General features: G+C 41.3%; 1 protein-coding gene across 4 annotated transcripts in view; it reads left to right on the top strand.

Annotated features, from left to right (window-relative positions):
• FMO1 (flavin containing monooxygenase 1) overlaps positions 1-20,043 on the top strand; it is a 39,107-nt gene that overhangs the window by 7,353 nt on the left and 11,711 nt on the right. For 2 of the 4 annotated variants that reach the window (XM_011970811.1, XM_011970810.1), the window contains exons 2-4: positions 2,360-2,497; positions 11,361-11,549; positions 19,177-19,339. In XM_011970811.1, coding sequence (XP_011826201.1) covers positions 2,366-2,497; positions 11,361-11,549; positions 19,177-19,339 — 484 coding nt within the window. In that variant the 5' untranslated portion in view covers positions 2,360-2,365. Of the gene's footprint in view, positions 1-2,200; positions 2,498-11,360; positions 11,550-19,176; positions 19,340-20,043 lie in introns of those variants that run through there. The other 2 variants (XM_011970809.1, XM_011970812.1) reach the window with 2 other exon arrangements.

The raw sequence follows: 20,043 nt of genomic DNA, 5'->3' as shown, positions 1-20,043 counted from the left end.
TAGAAATGGCTCGTCACCCTCCCCTAACACAAAGAACCTGCTTTGTTTCCTGCTGTCCTGCTGTGGGCACTCATGTCGTGCTATGGTCAGACCTGCTGTCTTTATAGAGCCAGCATGCTTCTGTGCATAACTGCCAATATCTTATGTATATAGGCAATACCCTTTCCTTTTTCCTGGAATTGTTTTTCTCATTTAAGTGGATATTTTTTATCGAATGGCTACTATGTCGTACAAAAATGAGTAGCATTCAGCCGGGCGCAGTGGCTCAATCCTGTAATCTCAGCAGTTTGGGAGGCTGAGGCGGGCGGATCATGTGGTCAGGAGATTGAGACCATCCTGGTTAACATGGTGAAACCCCGTCTCTACTAAAAATACAAAAAATTAGCTGGGCATGGTGGTGGGCGCCTATAATCCCAGCTACTCGGGAGGCTGAGGCAGGAGAATGGTGTGAACCCAGGAGGCGGAGCTTGCAGTGAGCCAAGATAGCGCCCCTGCACTCCAGCCTGGGCAACAGTGCAAGACTCCATCTCAAAAAAAAAAAAAAAAAAAGAGTAGCATTCTATCCCATCTTGCGAATGAGTAAACTGAGGCTCAAAGGGGGTAAGTCATTTTCCTATGTCACCAAGTTGACTCATGATAGAGCAGGATTCTGAAACACATGTGTCTACCCCCAATACCCATACTTCAACTGCCTCTCTAAATGTGAGGTCACCTTACTCCTTTTGGGCCCAAAGAGGGAGAAATTATACAAGGTTTTTGATTTTATAGTGTCCATCAGGGCCTAAAACATGACTTCCCCTCAAAGGAATCTACTATTTCTTCCCCAATAAATTATATCTGGTTGCTACGGGAAGCAAGCAGCCCTACAACACTTTTACATGTTGCTTGAAAAAAGAGGACCTTTTTATTTCATTTTAAAAATTATTGAGTATTTTAGTTTCTATAGTTAGGACTAAAATATCCAATATTTTCTTCAATATTGGATATTTTAGTCTCCATAGTTGAGCTGCTTCTCTCAGGTTCCTAATGCAAAAAAACAAAAGGTGCATATCCAGATTTGAGAAGAGATTTCACCTGTGAAATAAAAAATAGCAAATTTTTAGAAAAATTATATCTTTGGGGGCACTGCACTTAAGAAACTTAGGGAGATAAAACTGTCATAAAAATGTATTGGGGGGAAAAGCTAACATCATATAATTTAGTGTTAAATGTGTGTGCTACTGACCAGAAATGCTATAGGAATTAAAAGAACAGAGGATCATTGATGTGAAAGGCAGATGAAACCAGTTCTTGGAAATGCTTTTAAAGTTTCAGTAACTTACAGCTACTGAGCACTTACTATGTGCCAGGAGCTATTTTGAGACACTTTACATTATTAACCCACTTGATTCTCACAAAACACTTCGAGGAAGCTACTATTGTTTTCTTTATATTTGTGAAACACAGAAGGGTTAATCTGTCCGAGATTACACCGTAGTAACTGACAGAGCTGGGCTTTATCTCAGGCAGCCTGGATCCAGAGCCTGGTTGCTTAATCAATGCACTCTATTGCCTCTCAGTGTTCTTATACATGTGTTATTAACACATGGCCTGGTGCCAGAAGATTCTCTGGCCCTTCCCAGTAGTGACTGTGCCATGTGCCCTGGAGGTGAATCAGTATTCAATTGAGATGGGAGGGATGGCTTTGCATGCCTACCCTTCTACCACAAACCCTCCCTGGCAGCCACCCTCTCTCTCTCCCACTGGTGACCATCACTGGTGACCTGTGAAAGGGACATACCAACAGCACAGCTGGGACTGTGGCATTGTGCCAGGGGCAGGATCACACAGGGCAGCGCTGCAGTAATACCTGTGGTACCACAGGTGTGGTGGCTCCTGGTCCCACCTCCACCCCACCAGCCGCTGTGTGGTGTTGGGTCAGGTCACCACCACCAATCTGAGCTTCAGTTTTGTATGTGATCAAGGGAATGTGTCTGACAAGGTGACCTTTTCCTAGTCTGCTGATCTGTGCAGTTCTAGAGCTGCAGAATGGAGACTGGAGACAGCAGCACAGTCTGAAATGCAAGACTCTGTCCAGTAAAAGGTCCAATTCCAGCAGCTCTGCCAGAAAGCTACAGCCTGGACAACTGTACTAACATTTGGCACCAGTGCTGCATGAGGGGTGGGAACATACCAAGCACAGGGTTTACCTGTGACCTGAACACTTCCCTTCTCACATTCACACACCAGAGACCCGCTACAGAAGATTTAAACTGAGCAAATCGCCTAATCCTCCAAATTCTTTTTCCTGGCTTGTTAGAGCAGCCAAGGATGGGGTGGAGCTTACGAATAAAAAGCCTGCTTCATTTTTCCCATGCAGGAGAACATGGCCAAGCGAGTTGCCATTGTGGGAGCTGGGGTCAGCGGCCTGGCCTCCATCAAGTGCTGTCTGGAAGAAGGACTGGAGCCCACCTGCTTTGAGAGGAGCGACGACCTTGGAGGGCTGTGGAGATTCACCGTAAGTGACGTTTCAACAACTTTGTCTATTGGAGAATGGCTTGGCAGCTGGGAAATTATATCTGTGCTTCTTTCACAAGGGTTGGTGGCCTTGAGGAAAGTTAGAAATGTCTGCTGAACAGGTGGCCACGAGGAGCCATTGATATTGTAAAAGAAACAGGACACGGGTGAGCTTGGGTGGAAGTCAGAACAGACTTGTACACTTTATCTAGAGCCAAGGGGAAGAAGTGTTTCCAAAGATGCCCAAGAAGTGTGGAAGAGAATGGGGTAACTGGGCCAGGCCAGGAAAGCCCAGGAGCAGAGGAGCAGGACGAGGGCATCTGAAGCAAGGCCAGAGACGGCAGTGCTAGGGGCAAGAGCAAGAATTTCAGCCCCTGCCTGCAAGACTGAGCAGCTTTTACCTGCTTCTTCTCCCAGCCTGGCTCCATCTGCATTAAAGACTCAGGGCTGCGTGTAGGATGAGCTCCATAATCAAGGGCCTGCTGCCCCAGCAATCCCAGTGCAGGCCAAGAACAAACAGAAGTAAAGAATGTGAGTTCTGAGTCTTTTTTTTAATTCCCTGAGCAGAAGAAAAGTAATATACTCAAGTCTCAGCAGGGTTACTGCCCGGACCGGAGAAAGGAATGAAGGGGTGAGGACCGAGGAAAGGTCCTCGGGGACTATAAAGCCCAACCTTGCCTGGCCTGGGGTCCCATGAGCTCACAAGGGCCCTTCTTAAAGCCAGTGAAACCCCGAAGCCGGGCAGGGAAAATGTTCTCTGAACTCCGTGGCTCAGGCAGGGAAACATTTACATCAAATCTGTCCAGAGTTTCTATTTTCCCTCCTTTTGAGCAAAAACATTTCCCATGAGCTTTAAATTTGCTGAGAAGAAAGGTGTCAGAAAGAGTGAAAGGAAGCAAGGTTTCAGATAATCCGGCCTCAGATCCCCTGAGGGGCTGAGGAAAAGACACAGCATTTCTCTATTACAGAAGGGTAGAATTTGGAACTGAAATAAAGTAATTATTTTCTAGCTCAATGAGTAAAATTCCAGAGAAACCAAGATTACTAGTTTAGCCACAGTCCTCCAGCAGAGGCAGCTTGGCATCACATAAAGAACTGCATATCTTAAAGTGTACCCACCACCAAATGTGATCATCAATGCCCGGAGACTGCCAAAGAGGACCAGGTAAAAGAGCATGCCTCTTCTCAGGAATCAAATCACACATGTTCCAACAGGATGGCAGAAACCTGACACCTAGACCAAAAATCTCCCCCGTCCCACGTCCATCGAAGACATTACTAATCAAACATGATGCCTTTCCCCTAGGGAGCCTCAGAATCCTTCTTAACAACATGATTCCAGACAAGCATACCTAATCAGTCAGGGTCAGGAGTTGGCTTGAAAGATGAAACTGCCTAACTAAATTAGCAGAGTTATTTAACTAAAGTAATCTCAATCAAAACAAAAACTAAACCTAAAGATCAAAAGCAGTACTTAGCCTCCTGCAACACCAGACATAAATGCTCCTTATATAGGTCACAGGCACCTAATCATTAACACTAAAAATCATTGATCTAAGAATCACGAGAATTGGGTCTAGATCCAGCTGGGCCCATTTGCAGTTGTGTAAATCAGGTAGGTCAAACACCAGTGCACAAAGCACAAAACACTGTGGGGGACACAAAAATGACAAGGATTCACCCTGCCCTCAGGAGCTATTAGGCAGATGGAAGAAGGCTAGGATTTTGCAAGTCAGAAACAGTGCTGTGGGCATTTCATTAAGAGCAGGATGATAGCCACATTTAGGAAGCCAGAGAAGGCTTCACTGAAGAGGTAGTGTGTGATGGACTTTGAAAACTTTCAACAGGTAGACAAGATCGAGCAGAAGACACCAGGGAGGGTAGGGACAGTAAAGGAAAAGTACTGGGCATATTTGGAAAATTAAAATAGCTTTTTGGTGCATAAGGTACACGTAAGAGGAGGAATGGGAGGGAAAAGGGTGGCTGCATGTTTGGGCAAGCGGTTTACACTCAGTTTAAAAAGCAATGGGTAATGAGGAACAAAATTAAGGAGATTTCCTGGTTGTTGTGTTTGTTTTGTTTGCATGATGGGAAGACTCAAAGATTTCTGTGGGCAAATAGAAACTATCTGGATGACTGGAAATAACTGAGCACATAAATCCAAATTGAGACATGATCCTGGCAGGAAAAGGGAGGAGAGGAATTGTAGGCACAGGTGCAAGGGTTAGCCCTGGCAAGGTGGGAAGACAAGAGATACACCCTCCCCAGAGATTGGAGGGGAATGGAAGGTGAACATGGAGGAGAAATTTTGAGGTAGAGGAAGAAGATATAAGAGCATGCACACCAGAGACCTCAATTCTATTGAGAAAATATGGCACCTGCAGAGGGTGAAGAGGGTGTAGGGATGGTAAATGGGGTTGGAGAATTAGAAAAATAGAGGTCAGCCAGGCATGGTGGCTCATGCCTGTAATCCCAGCACTTTGGGAGGCCAAGGTTGACAAATCACCTAAGGTCAGGAGTTTGAGACCAGCCCGGTCAACATGGCAAAACCCCGTTTCTACTAAAAATATGAAAATTATCCAGGCATGGTGGCATGGACTTGTAATCCCAGCTACCCAGGAGAATTGCTGGAACCTGGGGGGCAAAGGCTGCAGTGAGCTGAGATTGTGCCACTGCACTCCAGCCTGGGTGACAGAGCAAGACTAGCTCTCAAAAAAAAAAAAAAAAAAGAAGAAGAAATATTCTGGAGAACGCAACTGGACATCAAAAAGATGAGTAAGAGGAGTATCAAGCAGTAGCCAAGGTAAAATGGCACCCAACTTGCAAGTCATTCCAGCTCTATTACCTCATTAATAAAATGAAAACATGGGACCAGTATGAAACACATACAAAGGCTGAATTAGTAGGGGGCTTAGGAAAATCCACCCTCACCTTCATGCAGCAGCCTTCTCTTGACACTGCAGCCTTTTTAGGCACCTCTGTAATACCTTGAGATTCCTCTAAAGCTTGACTGGAAATTCCTAAACTAGGCGGCCTTAAAGGTGCATTCAGCTCTTACATGCAATGAGTCTCCTGAGTCTTTGTAGAGGCATTCCTTTTCCTCCTTCCCCAACACACACAGGCACACACACATGACACACACACAGGCACACGACACATGACACACACACACACACACACACACAGGTTAGAGATGTCTTTGCACTCAAGGTAGGTGGCCCATTTAAAACCTTTAGAATCAAAAACCCTGCCCTGGCAATGGCTATGCTTGCCAGAAAGTGTTCAAAATGGAATTCTTATTGCCTTAGGGTGGAAGGGACCCTAATGCAAAAGTAGAAAGGCAAATTGCAGAGATCCAATAAAACACATGTGGAGAAAGTTTCCATTTCCAGATAGAGAGAGGGCCCAGAGAATGCAGACATTATAAATTACTGCATTTTGGCCAGACACAGTGGCTCATGCCTGTAATCCCAGCTCTTAGGGAGGCAGAGGCAGGAGGATAGCTTGAGCTCAGGAGTTCCAGACCTGCCTGGGCAATATAGCAAGACCCTGTTCTCCACAAAAAGAAAAGAAAAGACAAAAATAAATAAATAAATTACCACATTTCATTGGATACTCACAAGGTCGTGACTCTGGCCTCTCCCAGCTACCACAGTTTTAAGGAAAAGAGAGATCAGGCAGGAGTTACAATGAAAAAGAAAGATCATCATACCCTGGGGAAGGAGAGAGGGTAGAAATCACTAAAAAGAAAAATGCTACAGGGATAAAGAACCACTTCTGACCCAAGCAGAGTCCGGGCATGCGTGTGGAACACTTCTCAGACTCTTCAGAGGGAGCGGAAGCTTAGGAAAGTAACACTGTAGGTTGACTATCACCGTTACAAAGTGATACTTGAAACAAAATTTGAGGAATTACCATCAAATATTACTTTCAGATCATTGTAGTGCAGGAAGAGACTTTGAAAACAGTCTTCAGGTAGAAGCACACAGACATCATCTAGAGGTGACTAACAGTACTGTGGGGTAGAAACACACTGGACTTCATCCTTCACCTCCCTGTAACATTTGCTGGGGCCCATTAACCCTCCCTAGAATGATGTCCTCCTCATGTGCATCCAGTTCTTTTCCTCGGCACATGCACGCTTTCATTTATTCAACAAACATTGATTGAAACCCTACTATGTGCCTTACATACGACGTAGTTTTACATTCAGTGAGGGCAATGATGAAGTGTAAAAATAATTCACACTTATAAATCACTGAGGAATAGTTCCTCAACTATTTCTTCTTTAGGTTTGGCAAATCTGATTCCTGTGAACTTTCATTAAAATCCTTATTTCTAAAACGTGTCTTCATATATTCAATAAACATGTTTTAATTACTATCATCCTAGTGGGGTACCCCTGACAGGCCCCTATTCTCGTGGAGCTTGCATTCTTGAAGGTTCCTCAAATTTCCTCTGAGGTTTCCACAGCTCTCCTGCGATATAGACCCAGGAACTGGACCCTGCCCTCCAGCGAGAGTCTGACTCTCACCAGGGAGAAGGGGCAACAAAGTAAACTGGGTGCCAGCTGTTTTAAGGAAATGAAAAGAAGGAAGAAATTAACATTCTTGGAGAACAGGAGACGTGAATGTTGTGCATATAGAGAGAAGGTCTCTGTTTAGGGGTGAATTTTATTATCACTTTATATCTGGTTTTTTTTTTTTTTTTTTTTTTTAATGAGAAAGAAAAGAACTGACTTGACAAAATTTTCTTCCCATTGCCTACACTCCTGCCTGAAGGACACAAGCTCAGGAAAATAAATTTCCATGGTAGCTGTGAAAGAATAATACAAATAATGATTAATATTATTGACAGCCTAGACGCATTGTTCCATTAGTACCATTAGCATGATACCATTGCTTCATTGTTCCATTAGCATGATAGCTATCACTCCAATTTATCCTAGGGGATATATAATATTGTTGTTCCAGCATATAGATATAGAAACTGAGAGAAGTTAAGAAAACTCCCAGATCACCCAGCTAAAAATGTAGACCTTGAGTATAAACCCAGGCAGTCTGGCGTTGAGGCCTATTCTGTTAAGAACTACATTGCATGCATTTCTGGAGTCTGTTTCACAGCTCAAGAATCAGGCCAACCCTGGGCTGTGTCTCAAGGAGTCCAAGCAAGTATGCCAGTGGTGATGGTCAATGCCAGTGGTGATGGTGACCTCCCCACTGTACTGCAGGACGAAAAGGGACCAGAAGGACAGAAACCCCTCTGCTCGTGCTCTTAGTCTCTTCCCTCTTTCCACAGTTCAACCGTCCTCTCCTTTTCTCTCCACTCACCCATTTTTCTCTTCATGAAAACAAAAATCTTCTCCTAAGTGGCCCCATCCATTTTTAGAGGCATGTGTTTCCACCCTCAGAGTTCAAGGCAACTGCTGGACCCCCCAGGTACAATGCTCAGAGGATCTGCAGCACGGGTGGGAGGGTGCGGGCTGGCTATTGAAGTCTGGCAGGGCCTGGAAATCACTGGGGCAGATTGCACAGTGAGGTGAACACTGGAGGTGAGGGCCCAGGTCCTACCAATACCATTCAGAAGGGGCATAGACTCATACTCTCTGTGTATATGCTAAATACTCCAGACCTTTTCTATTTCCAGGAGAAACAATCAGTGGAAGGAAAGAGAGACAAGAGTAAGTACTGGTCTTAGATTTTATCCTAAGGGCTAGGTTTCTTCTCTAAGCTACAGTTTCTCATATATTAACATCTGTGATACATTATTTCACAACAAGCTTCAGTGTTTCCTGGAAGCACTTCATCTTTCTGCCTTGACAATTATCTTCCTATGTTTTGAGAAACAGAAGGTTTCTTTTTCCCTTTGTTTTTGTTAGTTAATTGGCTTTAAGATTTCATAAAATAAATGGTTCCCTGGCTTATTCAGTTTCTATGAATCGCTGATATTTAAACATGCCATTATAAAATGCTTTAAAATTTTTAATTTATATATATACACACACACAAATTTTTACATATATTAAATTTATATATAGAGAGAGAAAAAGTATATTTTGGGTATATTGAGTTAAATAAAATATACTCTTAAAATTAATTTCACTTGTTTCTTTTTACTTTTTTAATGTGGCCACTGGTAAATTCAAAAGTGTTTATGTGGCTTCTATACATCCTATTGGGCACCCTAAAGCACTCTCACTGAAAATATGGTCCATGGGCCAGCAGCATCTGCATAGGAGCTTGTTAGAAATGAACAATCTCGGCCGGGCACAGTGGTTCTCACCTGTAATCACAGCACTTTGGGAGGCCGAGGTGGGCGGATCACAAGATCAGGAGATCAAGACCATCCTGGCTAACACGGTGAAACCCCGTCTCTAGTAAAAATTAAAAAAAAAAAATTAGCCAGGCATGGTGGTGGGCACCTGTAGTCCCAGCTACTTGGGAGGCTGAAGCAGCAGAATGGTGTGAACCCAGGAGGTGGAGATTGCAGTGAGCCAAGATCGGGCCACTGCACTCCAGCCTGGGCAACAGAGCGAGACTCCATCTCAAAAAAGAAAAAAAAGAAAAGAAAAGAAAAAAAGAAATGCACAATCTCAGGCTCAGCCTGACTTACAGAGTCAGCATCCACATGTTAATAAGACTACCCAAGCATATCCTAACAAAATTAAAAAGTACTGAGCTACAGAGCTATGCTTCTCAAACAGTGAAGAGCAATCAAGTTTTTTTCCAATTAATTGTAGACTGTTGTCAAATATAATAAAAAGAATCCTTAGAAAAATGAAAATCACACAAAGAAAAAATACAAAACATAAATTTTAAATTTATAGAGTCAGAAATTATAGAATGAATTTCAGTAAGTGTCATCAAACGACATAGATATAAGAGAAAACAATTACAAAAAATGAACACATTGTTCTTTGAAACATACGCAATTGACACAGAGAGTCATCATTACGCTTGTAACTTTTTGCCAAACAAATATTTTGTAAGAAATTGCAGTTCTGCATGTTAGACACTGGTAGACACATTTTAAATACACATTTTTATATTACTATTTAAGGTTTTTAATATGACAATTAATCTTGCTTCCTGGTTGTCAATTTACCTAATCTGGTTTGAATGGATGGCAATGCTCTTTGCAGGGGATAATATGTATCTAAACTATTTCTAAACATTGCTTAACAGCAGTCAAAGTAGAGAAAGGAGGCTCACGGAGCTATGTTGATTGAAATGAGGAAGAGATTTTTAAACCAGTCTCAGCAAGTTCAGGGTATTTTTTAACTGCTATCCAAAATGAAGCTGATAGTGCTACATTTTTTTTAATGTATCTTCAGTCTTTTATCCGTAACCAGTTCAAATAACTTATACTATAAGGTTAAATATAAATTATCTTTCAGTGAAAGCAAATGATTCCAGATTTAATGCACTTTTGGATGACAGTTTTCAAAATAACCTTAAAATGTCGCACATGATAATGCAGTCCTATGGCATATGACTAGTACCCAACTCAAACTCATCACACAAGTTAGACAAAAATAAGACCGATTTATATCCTGTTCAACAAAACGGTGACCACATGCTTACATATTGAGCAATGCCAAATTATTGCTATAAAAGTTTCTAAATGCTTACTCTTGATTTCTGTAGTTATCCTGTAACAGACTGGTAACAAACAATTCATATCAGTATTACTCTGCAGACTACATTTGAATAACACTGCTTTAGATATTCCAGCTGAATAAAATATCAAGATTTAAATAGTCATCTTTCTCAAGCATTTTAGCTGAGTCAGTGTGACGGGTGGGCCACAGATAAGCAGGTTATAATCAACTCTTATCAGTCAATGAGATAAATAACATTAATTTAAACCACAGAGGTATGTTTATAATTTTATTATCTGTGATTGCTGTATATTTCATGCAGATACATGAATCTATATGTGATATCAGTTCATATCCTTTGCAGAAACAGAGAAAGCCCTCTGTATGTGAGGTTTATGTTCCTGTTTCTACTTGTTTGCATAAATTAAATAATTTTTATTTCACAGGAAAAATGAACTCTACATATGCAAGATGGTAAATAATGTTAAAATACAAGAACCTTCCCACTGAAATCAGAATAATCCTCCTTACCACTGCCCAAAAGACAGAGGCAATGTATATTAAAAACATTACTGAAACTGCTTATTATTTAACTTTGCTGTAGTCTTATGAGATATTGACATTTGCTAGCTATGTGAGTAAAAACTGGGGGTGGCAAATTGGTTAGTGCTATGCCACACACACAGTTGTCCAATCTGGAAACTTGACTGCTTCCTCTCTCAACCCCTAAATCTAATTGATTTTGCAATCCTATATGTTCTGCCTTACTGCCACCTCACAAATCTCACCTTTCTGGGTTCCAGTTGTCATTGCCTCTGCTCATGCCCTCATTAGCAATTAAGTGGATTTGTGTTTTAGGCTCCGGGCTAACGCCCCCTTCCTTCTGTCCCAGTCCCGTCTAATTCACCTTTTGTAGAACCAGAGTTATCTTTCCAAAATTTAGAAGTGATGTGAATCACTTCTATATTTAGAACGTTCAGTAGATTGGCATAACCTTCCTGTAAAATCCAAATTCCTTAACTTTGGATACAAGATCCTTCATAATCTGAACCATCTTCTCCATAATCATTTCCAGAATACCCCATAAAACCAAATGACCTAGCAATTGTCCATCATTCAGACAAATACTATTTCCTGATTCTCATGTATTTCTCTATTATCCTGTGCTTGGCAGTGATACTGTGTGCATCTGGACAGGTGAGTTCTTCCCAGGCTTATTTGTGAGCATGCAATGAATGTTCATGTGTGTGCACTGTTTGTACAGGAACATGTTGAAGAAGGCAGAGCCAGTCTCTACAAGTCTGTGGTTTCCAACAGCTGCAAGGAGATGTCTTGTTACTCCGACTTTCCATTCCCAGAAGATTATCCAAACTATGTGCCAAATTCTCAATTCCTGGAATATCTCAAAATGTATGCAAACCACTTCAACCTTCTGAAACACATTCAATTCAAGGTAAGACACAAAGCATCAGTTAGTAGTCAGAAAGTATTTCCTACATATTTTCTCTTATCTCTCCAGCCTAGCCATGGGCTCTGTAGATGAGATACTAAACTGGCAATATTAATGACACCTGACTGGATTTATTTTCTCCCTATACTCACTCCCCACTTCAAGTAAATCTGGAGGTGGGGGTGGATACTTTGTGTAAAGATTCACAAATATAAAATTTTAGTTTGCAATACTTATATCCAAGTATCTTAGAGAACCTAAAAAATATCAAGCCACATTTTCAGCTTGGGCCAAATGCCTACCCACATGGACACTGAGAACTACCAGCCCTTTTCCCCAGTCTCCTGTTTGGTTTTGTTTGTTTGTTTGTTTGTTTGTTTTGAGGCAGGGTCTCACTTTGTTGCCCAGGCTGGAATGCAGTGGCGTGATCATGGCTCACTGCAGCCTGGACTTCCTAAGCTCAGGTGATTCTCATACCTCAGCCTCCCAAGTAGCTGGGAACACAGATGCACACCACCACACCCAGCTAGCTTTTTATATTTCGTAGTGATGGGGTCTCACCATGTTGGCCATGCAATCTCAAACACCTGAGCTCAAGCAATCCTCCTGCCTTGGCCTCCCAAAGTGCTGGGATTACAGGCATGAGCCACCACTCCCAGCTCCCACTCTCTTCTTGACTATCCTTTTATAGGAATGAACATGTGCAGTGGCCCATACACAAGAGAACCTTGCTATGTGAAGGAAATCTTTTCTAGATATTCTTGAAAATAGAAAAATCTTTGAATGTCGTTATTCTACAATGCCCCGTTCCTCTCCCATTTCAGAGGTTAGAGACAGGAGGAAGGTAGTAGGACAGGGACGAATGAATAATATATCCTTTTTGTCCTCTTTTTTCCCCCTTTTTTTCTCTGTTTCCTCTCCAAGAAACATATGAAAATCTATGTTTCCCTTCTCCTTTCTCCCTCCCCTATCAGAGATGAGGATGATGAGGAATTCACAGAAAATTATACATAGAAAGCAACAGAAATGGAGACATTGACCAAAACAAGTGGAAAATAAAATTTACATTCACATTCCTGACCTTAAAAGCCCTCTGATATAGTTTGGCTGTGTCACCATCCAAATCTCATCTTGAATTTCCACATGTTGGGAGAGGGACCCAGTGGGAGGTAATTTAACCATGGAGGCAGGTCTTTCCCATACTGTTCTCCTGATAGTGAATAAGTCTCATGAGATCTGGTGGCTTTAGAAGGCGGAGCTTCCCTGCACAAGCTCTCTCTTTGCCTGCCGCCATGCATGTAAGACGTGATGTGCTCCTCCTTACCTTCTGCCATGATTGTGAGGCTTCCCCAGCCATGAGGAACTATGAGTTCTCCATTAAACCTCTTTCCTTTGTAAATTGCCCAGTCTCTGGTATGTCTTTATCAGCAGCATGAAAACAAATATAGTAAATTGGTACCAGTAGAGTGGGGAGTTGGTGAAAAGATACTAAAAAATGTAGAAGTGACTTTGGAACTGTGTAACTGGCAGAGGTTAGAGCAGTTTGGAGGGCTCTGAAGAAGAAAGGAAAATGTGGGAAACTTTGGAACTTCCTAGAGACTTGTTGAATGGCTTTGACGAAAATGCTGATAGTGATATGAACAATAAGGTCTGGGCTGAGATGGTCTCAGATGGAGAGGAGGAACTTGTTGGGAACTGGAATAAAGGTGACTCTTGTTATAGTTTTTTGTTTGTTTGCTTGTTTGTTTAAAACAAAAATCTGCAATTATTAGTTTATTAGTATCATACAGGACTCAGATGTTCAGTATTCCTCCTGAAATTACATAAACAAATGCAAATGGAAAGAATCCAAGTCAAAATTCTATAACACAACAGCACTCCATCACAAAAGCGTGTAAAATTACAAGAATGCTATTTTAAAATACTGGCACTTTAAGAAAACCATAATCTTGAAAACCTCAAAATTGCCAAATTGTTCCCTAAACTGCTAAGCAGATAAACATGACTAATGAATCAGTTTGTTTGTAAAGAAAAATCATTCAAATAAATTGAATAATTCATACTGAGATGCAAAGTTTAAGTGTCTTCTTTCCTCCTATTTGGATTTTTGATGGGGCAAACCATAATATAGGAAAATATATGCTGTTTTGAATGTGACATCTTTGTTTTAAAAGTTGGCCCAATTAATTAAAAATACTTTTAATGGAAAGTCTCATTTCCTGAGCAGTCCATATTTAGATAAATGGGAAAAGACATCTATAGCCAGCATTTTTGTAGTCTTCACTGAGACTAATGTCAACAAAAAGTGTAATACAGCAGTCTTGTATTTTAAGCTCATGCTTTTGGGGATACATTCGCAGGTCTTCTTTAATGTGGGAACTGCAAGATATAACTGCCATTACATGGTAATGGGAGTTAAAGAATAGAGTCCTCATGTAAACGTTAGAACATACTTTTCTATTACTCCTTCAAGGACAGACTTTCAAAATGTTTGATTCTAATAATCCCATGCTTTGAGTAGATTGATTACTCTTCAGTTTGTAAATATAAGTGGGCTATGTTAAATTTCTTAACTGATCAAGATTTTGGATGTTCAGTTATGGATGAAAACTATCTCAACTTAATTTTACCCCCATATGACATGCAGGGTGTGTAGACAAAAGCTTTTAATTAGCTAACTATATGAAAGGATAAACACTGTAATAATTCATGTGATTCAAAATGGGCAAAAGCAAAGACTAGCGTCACCTCAAGAAGAAAAATTTCAGACCTATGAAAAAGACAACAGTACTAATAAAAAGACTGTATTTACTTAGAAGCATTCAGAATGTAAACAAAACAGCTGAAACTTTTTTTTTTTTTTGCAATTACAGAGTGGTATTCAGTTAATAGAACAATTATTTCATATAAACTGCATCAGAGACAACTGAAGACGAAAAAACTACAACCCCCATGTATAACTAATTTGTGCTGTGCACCAACAAGAACCTGCTTTAAATTTCCATGCCAATTTACAACCCTCATACTATACCAGGCAAGGTTAGTGGCTACTGAAAATGCCACCAGGACAGGGCTATCTAAAGACACATTCGGTAGTGTGTTAACTATACAAAAAAAGACACTGTACAGTTTAAAAACAAATCCTACACAGCCTTACATTTCAATTTTTAAAGGAGTTGTGTACAGGGGGGTTAAATGCTTTATAGACAAGAAAAAAACTGTGCTAGAACCAACTTATTCATCATCTTCTTCATCTTCATCTTCCTCCTCCTCATTATCCTCTTCATCTTCCTTATCTTCCTCTTCATCCTTCTTTTTCTTGCTTTTTTCAGCCTTGACAAATCCCTTTTTTGCTGCATCAGGCCTTCCTTCAGCTCAATATGCAGCAATAACCTTTTTGTATTTTTCCTTCAGCTTCACAGCCTTCTTTTCACAAGGCTGCTTGTCATCTGCAACAGTGTTATTCCACATCTCTCCCAGTTTCTTCACAACATCACCAATGGGCAGGCCACGATGTTCTCCTTCGATATTTGGGTGATACTCAGAGCAGAACAGGAAAAAGGCTGAAGGAGGCCTCTCGGGTGCATTGAGATCTTTGAACTCCTTTCCTGTCGATAGGTTTTCATTTCTCTTTCATAACCGGCCTTGTCCGGCTTTGCCATATCTTCAAATTTTCCTTTCTCCTTAGCAGACATGGTCTTCCACCACTCTGGGCACTTCTTAGAAAGCTCTGAGAAATTGACTGAAGCATCTGGGTGCTTCTTATGCTCCTCCCTACAAGTTTGCACAAAAAATGCATATGATGACATTTTGCCTCTTGGCTTCTTAGGATCTTCTTTGCCCATGTTTAGTTATTTTTCCTTAGCAAGGCACAGAGTTGCCCAGTGCCAATCCAGCTCTCACTTGCCCCAGCACTGTCTCTATGGAGCTCATTGTACTGCCTCTTCTTATGTTCTAGCAATGAGACTGGTGGCATTTTGCTCCTGCCCTAGAGATTTGTGGAACTTTGAACTTGAGAGAGATGATTTAGGGTATCTGGCAGAAGAAATTTCTAAGCAGCAAAACAATCAAGAGGTGACTTGGGTGCTGTTGAAGGCATTCTGTTTTAAAAGGGAATCAGAGCATAAAAGTTCAGAAAACCTGCAACCTGACAATGCAATAGAAAAAAAAAAATCTTATTTTCCGAGAAGAAATCCAAGCCAACTGCAGAAATTTGCATAAATAACCAGGAGCCCAATGTTAATCGCCAAAGCAATGGGGAAAATGTCTCCAGGGCATGTCAGAGGTCTTCACCACAGCCCCTCCCATCACAGGCCTGCAGGCCTAGGAGGAAAAAGTGGTTTCATGGACCAGGCCCAGAGTCCCCATGCTGTGTGCAGCCAAGGGACTTGGTGCCTGAATCCCAGCTGCTCCAGCTGTGGCTAAAAGGGGCCAACATAGAGCTCAGGCAGTGACTTCAGAGGGTGCAAGCCTGAAGACCTGGCAGCTTCCACATTGTGTTGAGCCTGCAAGTGCACAGAAGTCAAGAACTGAGGTTTGAGAACCTCCACCTACATTTCAGAGGATGTATGGAAATGCCTGGATGTGCAGGCAGAAGTTTGCTACAGGGGCAGGGATCTCATGGAAAACCTCTGCTAGGGCAGTGCGGAAGGGAATGTGGGGTCAGAGCCCCCACACAGAGTCTCTACTGGGGCACTGCCTAGTGGAGCTGTGAGAAGAGGGCAACCGCCCTTCAGACCCCAGAATGTCAGATCCATGTGCTTGGAAAAGCTGCAGACACGCAATGACAGCCTGTGAAAGCAGCCAGGAGGGAAGCTGTACCCTGCAAAGCCACAGGAGCAGAGCTGCCCAAGACCATGGGAACCCAACTCTTGCATCAGCGTGACCTGGATGTGAGACATGGAGTCAAAGGAGATCATTTTGGAGCTTTAAGATTTGACTGGCCTGCTGGATTTCAGACCTGCATGGGGCCTGTGGCCCCTTTGTTTTGACCAATTTCTCCCATTTGGAATGGCTGTATTTACCCAATGCCTGTATCCCCACTGTATCTAGGAAGTAACTAACCAACTTTTGATTTTACAGGCTCATAGGTGGAAGGGACTTGCCATGTCTCAGTTGAGACTTTGGACTGTGGATTTTTGAGTTAATGCTGAAATGAGTTAAGACTTTGGTGGGGACTGTGACTGTTGGGAAGGCATAATTGCTTTTGGAATGTGAGGACATGAGATTTGGGATGGGCCAGGGGCAAAGTAATATGGCTGGGCTGTGTCCCCACCCAAATGTCATCTTGAATTCTCACATGTTGGGAGAGGGGCCCAGAGGGAGGTAACTGAATCATAAGGGTAGGTCTTTCCCATGCTGTTCTCATGATAGTGAATAAGTCTCACAAGATCTGATGGCTTTATAAGGCAGAGTTTCCCTGCACAAGCTCTCTCTTTGCCTGACATAATCCATGTAAGATGTGACTTGCTCCTCTTTGCTCCTGCGGTGATTGTGAGGCTTCCCCAGCCACATGAAACTGTGAGTTCTCTATTAAACCTTTTTGCTCTGTAAATTGCCTGGTCTCTAGTCTGTCTTTATCAGCATTGTGAAAATGGACTAGTACATCCTCCTAAACAGATTTCCAAAGAGTATTTTATTCCACTTCCTTATTTTGCAATGGATACAGTAAAAATAAAGCATTATCATAATGAATATATGCAACATATAAAAATCTTCTTTTTAATGCTTCAGAATTTCTGAATTTGAAGCACTTCCTTTACTACATGCTGCCCAAGACCTTTTTTATTTTGTTGTTGTTGTTTGAAACAAAGTCTCACTCTGTCACCCAGGCTGGAGTACAGTGGCAGGATCTTGTCTCACTGCAGCCTCTGCCTCCTAGGCTCAAGAAATCCTCCCACCTCAGCCTCCCAAGTATTAATAGCTGGGACTACAGGCACATACTACCATGCCCAGCTAATTTTTTTTCTTAACTTTTAGTAGAGATAAGGTCTCACTATGCTGCCCAGGGCGGTCTTGAACTCCTGAGCTCAACCTATTCTCCTGCCTTGGCCTCCCAAAGGGTGGGGATTATAGGCATGAATCACTGTGCCAGGCACTAAGCCATTTTAGAACAATTTTTAAAAAGCTAGATGTTCGCCAATGTTTTAACAAGTAAACACAAGGCCAGGTGTGGTGGCTCACTCCTGTAATCCCAGCACTTTGGGGGGTCAAGGTGGGTGGATCACGAGGTCAGGAGATCAAGACCATCCTGGCTAACACGGTGAAACCCCATCTCTACTAAAAATACAAAGAATTAGCCAGGCATGGTAGCACGTGCCTGTAGTCCCAGCTACTCAGGAGACTGAGGCAGGAGAATCACTTGAACAGGGAAGCGGAGGTTGCAGTGAGCCGAGATTGCACCACTGCACTCCAGCCTGGGTGACAAAGCAAGACTCCATCTCAAAAAATAAAAAAAGTAAACACAAATAGTTATTACTCAAATGTGATCTGTAGTTGATTTTGTTTGGTTTTGCTTCTCATTCCTTTCTATATATTCTAAATTTTTAATGACAAACTTTTTTGGGGTGGGGGACAGGGTCTCACTCTGTTGCCCAGGCTGGAGTGCAATGACACTATCATGGCTCACTGAAGCCTTGACTTCCCAAGCACAGGTGATTCTCCCTTATCAGCCTCCTGAGTAGCTGAGACTACAGGCATGGGCCACCACACCTGGCTAATTTTTTTGTATTTTTTTGTAAGGATAGGGTTCTGCCATGTTGCCTAGGCTACACATTTATTATTTTTATGATTAAAAATAAATATATTTTGAAGGATTTTAAACTAACTGAAAATTTAGTTTTAGAAAAAACAGTTGCAATACAAATGTAGAAACACAATAAGCACTTCAAATAGTATAAACCAAACAGTGAACCCATTAAGAGGGACTTAAGAAGCCTATATTATTTAAAACTTTAAAAAGAAAGAAAGATACGAAGCCTTTTGGTCAGTGAATAATTTATCCTTTTAAATTTGACTTGTCTGAGATTTATTGTACATGTATTTCCTGAACTAAAGTCCAGTAATCATGTACATGTATGTACTCACTAAGCGCAAAAAATAGATTCTTTGAAATGAGGACTACTCTCAAAAAAATTCAGGCCATAATGTTAGCACTTTTCAATTGCTTTCTAGTTCTGGAAAATATTCTATATTTCAACAACATATTCTATAAAACCTCATAAGCTAATATAACCAGGACCAAATTCGTGTTTTCAATTATATCTTATCCATGTATCTGTCAAAGGAATTATTGTTAAAGAGACGGCCCTATGAGAAATAAGGTTGCATAACAGAAAGAATAATGAAAAAGGCATCAGAAACTTAGGTTCTAATTCTGATTCTATCAGTGAGAATTTGAGCAAATCACTTAAAATTTTTGGATGCCACCACTTGTCTTAGATATCTCTCCAAGCTTAGACTACTTCCATCTAGGGAATCATGATTAGTCTGGTAACCTGATTAGGTTTCTAGGGTTATACTTATTAACTATGTTTATTCTGTGTTCTAGAACTTTTAAAATGTCATTGGTACATCAACTGGCAAGTGCTTAATTGACAACTGCTAATCGTATCTGTGATTCCTTTTTCAGACCAAAGTCTGCAGTGTAACAAAATGTTCAGATTTTACTGTCTCTGGCCAGTGGGAGGTGGTCACTATGCGTGATGAGAAGCAAGAGTCAGCCGTCTTTGATGCTGTCATGGTCTGCACTGGCTTTCTTACTAACCCTTATTTGCCACTGGACTCCTTTCCAGGTACAGCATTTTCTGTAACTAACTTTAAGTTTTCTCATGGGAGCCATTCTGATGCTTGATTGGTCTGGGAATGAATTCCTATGGCTGTTCCATTAAATAGTTAAAGTTGGGAGGTAACGGGAGGTTTTTTTTGTTTTTTTGTTTTGTTTTGTTTTTTTCTAGCCAGCATTTTCTGGCCAGTTTCTGGTTTTCATTTGTTCCAAACAATCTATGAATACGTAAGAGCAAAATGGATAACTTTATAAGCAGTTTTATGCTTTACCAAGATTCAGTGTCCCTCAAGTGACTGGTAGCACTCAGAAAGTCTCCTAAGACATGGGATGCTTACACAAGTTGTTAACCTCAGCAGCAGGTACACATTGCCAAAGTTGAATTTAGAGACCACAAAAGTCAATCTGTGAATAAAGAAAAAAGTAATTTTTTCTATTTGTTTCTTTTATGTGAGTGATAGCAATTAGATTAGAGGTTTATGGCGCTGGTCAATAGTCAACAGGGAGATTAGTCTTGGGAGACAAGTTAAGACATCTTTGGGTCTCAGTTTCCTTATCTGCCTTTTGCAACCATGGTCATGTTAATCTATGCCAAATTTTAACTGGATTTTAACTCAATGGAACAGAAAATGTAACGGTTTCGTTTATTTCATCTGTAACAAGCATTCAAAAAGTTAAAACTTCAAGAAACTTTTCTCCAAATCATCTAATGAT

Source organism: Mandrillus leucophaeus, unplaced genomic scaffold (assembly GCF_000951045.1).
Source record: "Mandrillus leucophaeus isolate KB7577 unplaced genomic scaffold, Mleu.le_1.0 Scaffold975, whole genome shotgun sequence".
Classification (NCBI taxonomy): domain Eukaryota; kingdom Metazoa; phylum Chordata; class Mammalia; order Primates; family Cercopithecidae; genus Mandrillus; species Mandrillus leucophaeus.
This window is presented reverse-complemented; position numbering and strand designations above follow the sequence as displayed.